General features: G+C 34.0%; 1 protein-coding gene across 1 annotated transcript in view; it reads left to right on the top strand.

Annotated features, from left to right (window-relative positions):
- LOC106758780 overlaps positions 1-8273 on the top strand; it is a 12407-nt gene extending 4134 nt beyond the window's left edge. The window contains exons 4-7 of the mRNA XM_014641766.2: positions 7034-7175; positions 7281-7340; positions 7690-7792; positions 7917-8273. Coding sequence (XP_014497252.2) covers positions 7034-7175; positions 7281-7340; positions 7690-7792; positions 7917-8001 — 390 coding nt within the window. The 3' untranslated portion in view covers positions 8002-8273. The remainder of the gene's footprint in view (positions 1-7033; positions 7176-7280; positions 7341-7689; positions 7793-7916) is intronic.
- The last annotated feature ends 2877 nt before the right edge of the window (positions 8274-11150 follow it).

Below are 11150 nucleotides of genomic sequence, written 5' to 3'. Positions count from 1 at the left end.
AATTTCTTTGTAAAGATTTATATACAAATAAAATTTTGTTTGAACTTGGAGAGAAAAAAAACTGTTTAGTTTTTTAAAAAACTAGGACTAAATTAAGACAAAATAAGAATACAGAGACCAAATTGAGACAAATTAAAAATATAGGAACCAAATTGAGACAAATCTAATGACACGTGGTCTGATATTGACACGTGGCACTATTAGTGCCACCTCACATTGTCATTGCCACGTGGCTCAATGTCAACTTGACACGTGGCAATTTTTTTTAAATAAATAAAAAAATAAAAATAAAAATAAAAATAATTAAAAATATATTTAAAAAATTCAAAAAAATCATGAGCTGACACGTGTCATCCTTTTTAACGGTGTTAGTACGGAACTAACGACAGTGATCTAATTGCTTCAATTTTTCAAAAATAAGGACCCAATTGAGAAAAAGAAAAAATGAGAGACCTAATTGAAAAAAATCACCAAAAATAGGGACTATCAGAATGATTAAACCTAATAAAAAAGGAGCAAGGTAAGAGAAAGGAACATGAAACTTCATATAGAATATTAAACTGTACATGAAATATAAGTCTGATACAATTTACAAGATTAGACTGAACGGTTAATGGATCAGTTTTGTGACCGAACGGTATGAGAAAAAGGGGATTATACCGAACGACTTTACAAAGGATAGCTATACAAATTTTGAACGGTTAACTAAGCAGTAACACTAAATACACCCTATTGACCAAACGGTCATACGCTATACTCGGGTTGTACTATCTGCAATGCGTCTTCTAGAGAATCTTCAAAGTCGCCCTCTGCTCACATCCATTGGATGATCATTGCAGTGAAGAGAACAACTGAACGGTTATGAACGAACGACAACATAGACATGACAAAAAATAAGGGTAAGTTTATGTAAATTTAATTAATCAATTTCAACATACATCAAAAACATAACAACCAAATCATATGACCATCATACAAGTACAACAATGAAGAACCGAACGGTAAACAACATCATAACCGACTACTACTGACACTGTCCGGACGGTATGAACTATGTAGTTACGACGCTTGTGCACCCGGGTGGACTTGGCTGGAATACACTCAATAGACCGCCACCCGAGGTTAGTCCAGTGGAGCTACCTCAATATAGAAATACCCTAAGGCTAAAGGACCTCCTGTCATTCTCACACATTAGTTACCCTTCTCTACATGAGAAGAAATAATCACGGAATATTAGGATAAGCAACAACTTAACTTAGTCATGTTCATACTTTACCAAATCAATATCAATAACAAGATATTCCTCCTTGGAATTCTCTTAAAATAATCATAATATACTTCATCTTTCTCATTTCATATGATTCAATTTCCATAGTGTAACACACAGTCTTATTCTAAAGTAATTCTTTAATATATAACAAGTATCTGAAGGAAATGACTGAGCGGTCAAATACCGAGAAGAAAACCCAACGTAGAAATATACTTTAGGAAGTGACCGAACGGTCAAACACTGAAGGAACCCGAGTACTATTTAAAACCGAGCCAATATAAATAATTTATAAGAATGACCGAACAATCAACAACTGGGGAAACTTTAGTGAAACCGAATACTATAAAACTCAGGCCGAATGCTTTTACAATAAAAGAGTTCTCTTCAGTAAACCGAGTGTCAGTACAAGACCGAACACTCTCTAGAAGTTAAGTGTCAGTGTAAGACCGAGCACTCTTTCAGAGAAATAGTATTATTACAAACTGAGTACTTCAAAGACTAGGCGTTGGTATAAGACCGAGCACTTAGTAACCGAACGCTAGTCTATGACTGAGCACTTCTAAAATCAACTACTCAACAATATAAGACCGAGCACTCTAAGTGACCGAACGTCTAGTGTAAGACCGAACATTCTAAATAGATGATTATAAATATACATACTAAAACTGAGAGGGAAAACTTTCTTAACTTGTTTGGAAAGACTATGTTAAGTAAAGTAGGAAAGAATCAATATAAGCATTATAAGACTGATCGATCATCAACTGATTTCCTACAGAGGGAATTCAGCCAAGACCGATCGTTTTGGGAAAAACCGGACGGTCCTAATGACCTTCAGTTCTAGTTACATAATTCTTCTAAGTTCAACAGATTTATGTCTAACTTCATACCCAATATCAAACATGTTATACAAACAACATACAATATTTCAACATACAATTAAAATCATCATTCATATACTCATCAAATCATGCATCAACCCATATGAAATAATCATAATTAAATTTTATAAGCTTCCCTTACCTCTAATTGCAGCTATTCTTCTAAGTCCTTAAGCAACTACTTCTATGGCTTCCAAAAATCCAAAGTCGTCCAATCGAAATTTTGATCGGTACAAATGAAAGGGCTCGTCACTGGGAAGAACTATTCTGAAAGGGGTTTAGTGATCGGAGAAGAAGAAGGGTGAGAAATCTTAGAGAGAAGTTGGAGAGTTTAAAGAGAAGGAGGAGAAGAATGGGGTTTCTGGAGGGAGTGTTCCTCCCTGCACCTCACCTCCTTCTTCCTGCACCTCCAATTTTACCATTTTGTCCTTCATTTAATAAAATCAAAACGTATTTAATTACTTAATTATGTCTTTAACTATAAACCCTAACATGCACCCCCTCACCTCCTTTCTCTTCACTTGAGTAGCATTTTCTTCAGTGAATGTTTCATTGGTTTGAGCCGAGAGATTATACACTGATATATTGGTGTTACTCATCAGTGCTAGTGGTGATCGGTGTTGGTGATGATCTTTTTGGTGGTGGTGCTACATTGAAGTGGAAGAAGATAGAGTGCGATAGGAAGAAGACAAAACACAAGAGAGGTTAGTTTCAGAATCCAAATAACCGCACTTGGAGGAGCGGTTATGGCTGCTGCCTTACGAAAAACGTTTCGACACAACCGTAGTACGTGTTGCGGCTGCTGCCAACCGCACTATGAGTTGCGGTTTTGAGATTCCCCGTTTATGTTGTGGTCTGTTAACATGTTTTGTATTGTATATTATATGTATTATGTGTATGATTTATCATTTAATATGTTATTTATGGATGAACAGAGGCAAGATCTTTTAATATTTTTTGCAGGGAGAAGAAGAATGGCTAGCCGCAACACTTTTTTTGCAGAGAAGCACGGTTTTTGCAGAGAAGAGGCAGGATTTGTGTTGTAGAGTTAACTGTAAAACATTTCATTTCAGGCATATGAATGAAGTTTTCGTTCTTTTTTCTTAGTTAAAGTTCATATATAGAATTAGAAAAAACCTTTTACGTTAGTAATTAATAAAAATATTGATATAATTTTCATTTATATATGTATAACTGCAGTTTATCACAATAAATAATAAAAATATTAAAAGATTATGCCTTTGCAAATTTTTTGCACTTCTTCTTCTCTAGCCGCAGCACGAACACGTTTCCTTTAGCCGCGGTACGAAATGCGGACAACCCCCAAACCAACCGCTGGTCGACTTGCGGTTACCACCAGCCGCTGATCCAGCTGTGGCACTACCATATCTGCACTTCTTATTGCAGGAGGAGTTAACCTTGCATCTCGCAAAATTTCCATGCACACAGATCATACATCCCAATTCATACACCCACTTAATTTCTATACACACAATTCATATACAGTTTTCATACACAATTCATACAAGCTACGAGCACAAATCAAACAATTCATGATTCACACATCCATAAACAAGATATAGGGAAAATAACTAATCTAGAAAAAATTGATATATGAAACAGCTACCACCGAACACCGAACAAGAACTCAGGATAGAGGAAATTAAATGGTGAGAGAAAAATGAGGGAGGAGGACACCTACTTAGGAGAAACAGAAGTATGGGGAAAAATATGGGAGTTTCAGATTTAAAATTATGCAAAGGAGAAGAAAGAAGAAGAGGGTGTAGGGTTTATAAGATTTGAAATGCGACAGTGGAATAGGACTCTGGTATTTGCTTTTTCAATGCATGAATCAGCTTTTTTTTAAAATCGAAATATTCTATCAAGGTTCGAATTGGAAATATAAAAAAGATGGGAGGTGTAGGACAAAGCTGGTGAGTTGTAGGGAGAATTGTTCTTCTGGAGGTTGAAGACGAAGTGTGCATGTAGAGAAGTGACACCAGTTTTCAAAATTTCACATTAAATATTGCCACCAAAATGGACGCTCGGTCCACTCCCTGCCTGCCACCTGTCTTCCACTATCTGGAAACTCTCATTCCCCCTGCTGCCACACGATTTTGGATGGCAGGGAATTAAATGAAGCTGCCACTTTGTCTCCCACTCACATGGGGAAACTAAAGAGGTGTGACACTTGTCCCCCACTAAAGAGGGGAATTTATGGGGTGTGACACATACGACTTCCTTTCTTCTTGTTCATTTGTCATACGAAAATCCTAAATCCAAAATTAAAAGTCATCTATCAAATTTGTTTGAATTCAGTCCTATCCGTCTAACATTGTTAAAATTGATAATGGTGAAATTACTGTGGAGCTGATTTGTACAAAAAATGTTGATGTGGCATTTAGTTAACATGAAATCAATTAACGTAGCAACCAAACTTTAGGTTACGTGTATGTAAATTGGTAAAACTTTGGCTGGCGCCACAACCCCATGGCAGCATCCTCCAACCCTCCATTAACGCCACTTGCCAACCACCATGAAACTCTAGATCCACGAATAAAAGGAATCCAAAACGCAAAAATAAAAATTCATGAAGAACAATCAAGAAACTAAAAATCCTTCCTTTCAAACTAAATTATTCAAGGGAAAACAACTAGCAGGAATCAAATTCCAATATACCAAAATTCCCAAAGTGTTGCAGAATCGCTGCCCTAAATCAGATTCCCAATTCCAAAAACCCTAACTACAGAATCAAGGATCCCAAATCACTGTGCCACCACCTGTAGAGGAAAATAGAGAAAACCCAATCCCAAAATCAGAATCGAAAACAAGAACAAAAAACCCCCCAAATCTTCAAATGGAACCCTAAATCACGAGACACGCCAACAGCGAGCACAAACCCCTATGATGTGAAGTCGCTAAAGTCGAAACCTTGCGGTGACGCCACTGATGCCACCCCAATGAACGGGGACCATCACGCCGCAGAGACGAAGTTGCATCGGCCTCCCTTCCCTACGTGAAACGAACCTAAATCGAGAAGAAAGGAGAAGAGGAAGAATGGCTAACGCGCTGTCGCGAACCACCTGAAGAATACGATTCCAAATGTCCTAGCATGAGACACATAGAAAGAAGAAAGCCTCCCTGATTTGCGAGATCACTAAGACAACCCGGGATTGGGTCTTTCTCCGAGAAGAAGAAGAAGTCACACTTGGGGAAAGTTTCATATATTACATTAAATGCCACGTCAACATGTTTTTTTACATATCAGAATTTTAACACGTATAAGATTGAAGTCAAACAAATTTGATAACATAGAAACCTAATGTCTACATTTTTAAAAGGAGAGACTAAACTGAATATTACCACTTAACTTAGGGACAAAAAAACATTTAAACCTTTATTTAATGAATATTTTGTTAAAACAAAAGTAGATAATAAGAATATATAATGTTATTCCAAAATAATAATCATGAATATATAAAAAAGAAAACTAAAGGGAATTAAAACTTTCAAAAACTAACTTCTATGCAAAGGAACTATAAGTTATGGAACTATTATCTAGTATTATCAATCTTTCTCCTAACATACCTTATCAATTACTTCTTTATTTGCTCATCAGGTGATAATTACGAAAGAGGTATACAAACATAAAACATACAAAAAGGTAAACTAATTTATAAAAAAGTTATCTAATACTAAATAAATCATATTAAATACAAATTTAGTTTAGATAAAATATAATGAATATATACACACACACACACAAAACAATTGATATTAAACTCAATTATCTGGACACATGTCTTTGACATCGAAATTCACTAGAGGCGAGCATTTGTGATGGTCTATACTACTTTGTAGAGTCATAGCTAAAGGATTATCATCCTACCACACACAGTCATACATTACTTTTTGATGTAAGACATTTAGGCTTTAGTGTTACTACCATTCCCAATAAAAAATATTTTAATTTGAGAACTTGAGAACATATCCTTCTATTTTCCTCATATTCCTAAATTGTCTCCTTCATGACATTTTTCTTTTCGTCTATTCATGAGTGAAAATCTTTAAGTATGTTGTCTGTATAGCTTTCATGTAGGTTTTTCTTATTAATTAAACGCTTCTTGTAAACAGTGTGTTAGACGATTTCAGAGAAATGCTTTTGCATATGTTTTTATTTTGAGAAGACTTTACTTTTATTTGACTCAAGTAAGTGCTTTAGACGTTGTATGTCGAGGAAACAATTTTCTTCCTGAAAAGATATTTTATTTATTACTTAATGTTAAACTTCAAAATTTGGAATTCTTATCATTTTTAAAACATTATTAATTTTAAAATATCATTTTATGTTTTTTGAAAAGCTTTTAAAAGTTTTAAAACTTAAAACTAAAATTCACACCAAATGGATAGTGATTTCAAAACAATGTACTCTCCTATTTTTTAAGTGTATTTTTTAAGATATTAAATTATTGTAGTAATTATTTTTATAAATTTAATTAAGTTTTAAGTCATTAACTTTTTTTATTAAAAGTTTTATACTTTTAATTGAATCTATGACGTTTTCATAATTGACTGACATGTTTATTATTTTTCTCTTTTTACTATTTTAAATCCTTAATAAAAACTGTTATAAAAGTATAAATACGTTATACTTGCTAAGGTCATTAAATTAATTTTGATTAAAAAAATTCAAATTCACCACCATTCCTATTATAGTGAATTAAATAATTATTAAAAACTGACAATAGTTTTTGTAATCTACTTTATATCAGATATAGCTTATATATTTAAAAATATTTAGTAATGAAATTAGTTAATTATATAATATAATTTATGTATATATAATTTTTTAAATATAAATAGTAGTTACCCAATATAAAATAAGAAAATTTTGGGCTCTGAACGTTCCAGCTGGAACAATTATTTTAGTACACCTATATTCTCTCGCAACGCACCCTTTTCTTTCATTTTTCCTTCTCTTTTCAAGATTTTCGTACTCTTCAATCTATCTGCTTTCTTTCGATCAGGCAAATTTTCGTTCTGTAATTTCTTTTTCTGTTTGGTCTTTCTCTCCGTTTTCTTTCCTTCTAATTCGTTAATTGTATTTATTGTTTCCCGATTTCGATATTTAGGGTTTCCCCTCGTCTCCGAGCTCGTTTCGTTCTCGAAGAATCGATCTGCGATAATGACTCATATCCTTTACTATGTTCAAAATTTACTGCTAATTTTTTCTGAATTCTCATTGATTAACGATGGGTTTGACTTTCAGTTAGGAAATTCGAGGAAAAAATGAAGCTCATTTCACACTCCCATACCCATTTTTGTTGTTGGTCTTATATGTTTTTCTGGGATCAATAGTTTCGTTGATTTGGATCCGTGGGGAGGAACCGTTTTTTTTTTTTTTTTTTTTGTAATTTTACGTGTTTATTTAAGTTTTAATTTGTTTTCTTTGCCACTATTCAAATGGGTATCTGTGGTTTGGTTTTTGAAGCCTGGTTTGTGAATTTTTTTTTATTGTTTGCACTTAACTTTGAAGCGCACGCGGTAACCAGAGGGAACGTGATCGTGAAAGGGCTCAGTCAAGAAGCGGTGCTAAAGGCAAGCAGAAAGCTGATGGGTTGACCCCTGAACAGCGCAGGGAAAGGTTGGTTTGATGTGATTCATAACAATACTTTGCGATTTTAATATATCGGTTTTTCTTTTAGTTTTTAAATTAAATGTGCTTAACTTTTATCTTTGCGTGAAATCTTGTATTTCTTCATTCGCAGAGATGCAAAGGCGCTGCAGGAGAAGGCGGCAAAGAAAGCAGCACAGGATGCAGGAGGCAATAATGCAGGTGGAAGCAAAAAATAGGCCATAATTCAATGACTGGTTTGAGATTTGATGTCTTGGTTGTAGACATGGAATGTATTGAAATTTTATGTCTAATTATTTGTTGTGGAGTATGATGTGTTTAGTAATGTAAGTTGGAATGATGAACAAATAATCATTGCTTCTTTCAAAGGTGTTGACGCTGGGGGCTGAATTAATACCTGGTATCTTTGTTTGAAATAATGGTATTTTGGCAATAATATTGTATTCGCTCCTCTGTCTTGCATGAGTCGCTAATGCTGCTTTTGTTATGACTCTCTGTGTGCCAAACGCAGTTCTTTGAATCAGCAATGTTTAATTTGTAAGAAAATTGTTTTGTAGGTGAGAATTATTTCACTGCATGTTCTGATAACGGTTCCTTGTTTATATATTAGTGTTGGGATACATGCTATTACTATTGATTCTAATGTATTGGAGATCATAAATTTTGGTGGGTCTCGTTCTCAATTAATGGGTCTCTCTCACTACTGTAGTTTTTGAATAAAGTTTAACCAATAGTTAGGTGTGTTAGAAAGAGAATTTTGCAAACACACCTTTTAAGTAGCCTCTGTTTGGGAGCAAATTTGACAGTGTGTTTAATTAGAGATCAGAAATGAGGATTATAAATAAGTACGTTTTTGTTAGCTAAGGGGTAGAAATGACGCATTAATTGGCAAAACCCAAGAGCTTAGCTTTAGTGGGAATCCTGGAGCGGTAGTTGGCTTTGAAATGAATCCACTCCCAGGGGTCTGTCATAATCTTTAAACCTTTTAACAGATTTTGGAGATGTTTTATTGTTTTGTTCATATATTTTATTGTTGAACATGTGAGAATTCTATATTGATTAGGACAAAATTATAAGTTTCATAAATACTTTTGGTGACGTTCTCCTTAAAAATGAAAGTTTTATTTCCGTAATCTGCATAATAGGAGGTTATTCGATTCTGATTAAAGAACATCAAAAGCTCATAAGGAAGTGCAGTGAGTTTTGTTTGATAAATAATTGAGATCGTGCTATTGGTGTTTTCAAGGTAGAAACAAAACTGTTTTATGCTGAAAATACGCTAAAGATCGATAACTTTGCTACAGAAAGATGGACGTGTTCTCTTGTCTGGAATCCTGTTCAATTTAATGCTGATGTCTGTATGGATTGATTTGCCTGATGTTTTTTCAGCCTTTGATTCCAAGAATCTGTTATTTGAGAAAACAAATTGAATCTTGCTCGTCAATAGAACATTAAATGGTATTAAGATTTTCTCAAATATTAGCTGAAGACTTTCACAAATATGTTCAGTTATTCAATTTAAGATCTAGATAGAATAAGCCCTTTCAGAATTCTGTTTTAAATTTTAGTTATAGGCGCTNTATGTTCAGTTATTCAATTTAAGATCTAGATAGAATAAGCCCTTTCAGAATTCTGTTTTAAATTTTAGTTATAGGCGCTGTGTCAACGGAATTAACGTTGTGTTTACAACATTTGAAAAGGTTAAAGATCAACTTATTTGAATTAAAGGAAGTCACTATTTTTGCTAAACAAAGTTATTTCCCATTAATTATTTGTGTTTTTAGTACGATATTAAGAATACTAATAGAAATTTGGAAAAGATTCTAGAGATTTCTCTAAAATTATTTATTGGGTTAGGGTGGGCTGTAATATTTTAAATTAGTATTGGAACTTCTAAATTTGAGAGTCTATTTTCTTATTTCATTTTTACCTTCTTAGCTATGGTTCTTTTTAAGGTTGTCGGAAATGTACTTATTTTTCTTTTATGGGTTGTCTTAAGTGCACTTAACGTGTAGTTCTGTCACTATTGTCCCTGTTTACTCCCATTCACTGGAGCCATGCCACTGCTGTCGTGGGAGTTGTTAAGGCTGGCTTGAGCTTTTGCTCAGTGTCGCCAATGCTATTGCTAATGTGTTGATGGATGATTATTGAAAATTAACAAATTAAAATAATATGTTCTGTTATTTTTTAGAAAAATAAAAGTTATGTTAATTGGTAGGATTTATTTGTTATTGTCTAGGTACTAGGAGTACTAGTGTGATAGTGATTATAGATGTTAATATTTTCGTGTATGTTTAGTTATTTGCTTTATAAAAGTGATAGCACTTCTCAATAAAAGATACCTATGCAGTTTTATATTTCTATGTTCTATTCTCTTAATTTTTTTTTTCAATAAAATAACCTACAAATTGGTATCAAGAGCTACATTTTATGGGACTTGAAAAATGGATATTGAAACAAGTTTCTCTAGAGTTGCTCCTCCTATCTTTGATGGAGATAGCTATGATCTCTGGGCCATAAAAATGCAAAACTTCCTAGAGGCTTTGGATCTTTGGGAAGCAGTGGAGGAGGATTACGATATTGCTCCGCTGTCTGACAACCCCAGTATAGCCCATATGAAAAACTACAAGGAGAAAAAAAACCAGGAAAGCAAAGGCAAAGACATGTTTATTTTCTAGTGTTTCAAAACTAATTTTCACCTGGATCATGTCTCACAACACAACAAAAACAATTTGGGATTACTTGAAGGAAGAATATGCAGGAGATGAAAGAATTAGAAGCATGCAAGTATTGAATTTAATGAGAGAATTTGAGTTGCAACAAATGAAAGAATTTGACATCACCAAAGAGTACTCAAATACGTTGCTTGGCATTGCCAACAAAGTAAGATTGTTGGACACTGTTTTTTCTGATTCAAGAATTGTTGAAAAAAATTCTTGTATCAATACCAGAAAGATATGAAGCTTCTATAGCTACCTTGGAGAACACAAAGGATCTATCTAAGATCACTTTGGCAGAGGTGTTGCATGCCTTACAGGCCCAAGAGAAAAGAAGACTTATGAGGCAAGAAAGATTTGTGGAGGGTGCTTTTCAAGTCAAATTCTAAAGCAATGGCAACAAACACAAGATGAAGCAGAACAATGATACCAGACCTTGAAGATTAAACAAGATCAAAACAAGAGTAATAATACTCAGGTTTTTCCACCTTATCCTCGTTGTAAGAAAATCAATCATCCACAAAAAAGGGTGTTAGGCAACTAGGGCACATGGAAAAGATTTGTAAGTCTCATCAACAACAAGGAGAAGTGATGGAAGAAGCTCCACCGATCACGGTAAAGCTCTCCTAGATGCAGAATGATGCAGCGGA

Source organism: Vigna radiata, chromosome 4, assembly GCF_000741045.1.
Source record: "Vigna radiata var. radiata cultivar VC1973A chromosome 4, Vradiata_ver6, whole genome shotgun sequence".
In the NCBI taxonomy this organism is placed as follows: domain Eukaryota; kingdom Viridiplantae; phylum Streptophyta; class Magnoliopsida; order Fabales; family Fabaceae; genus Vigna; species Vigna radiata.
This window is presented reverse-complemented; position numbering and strand designations above follow the sequence as displayed.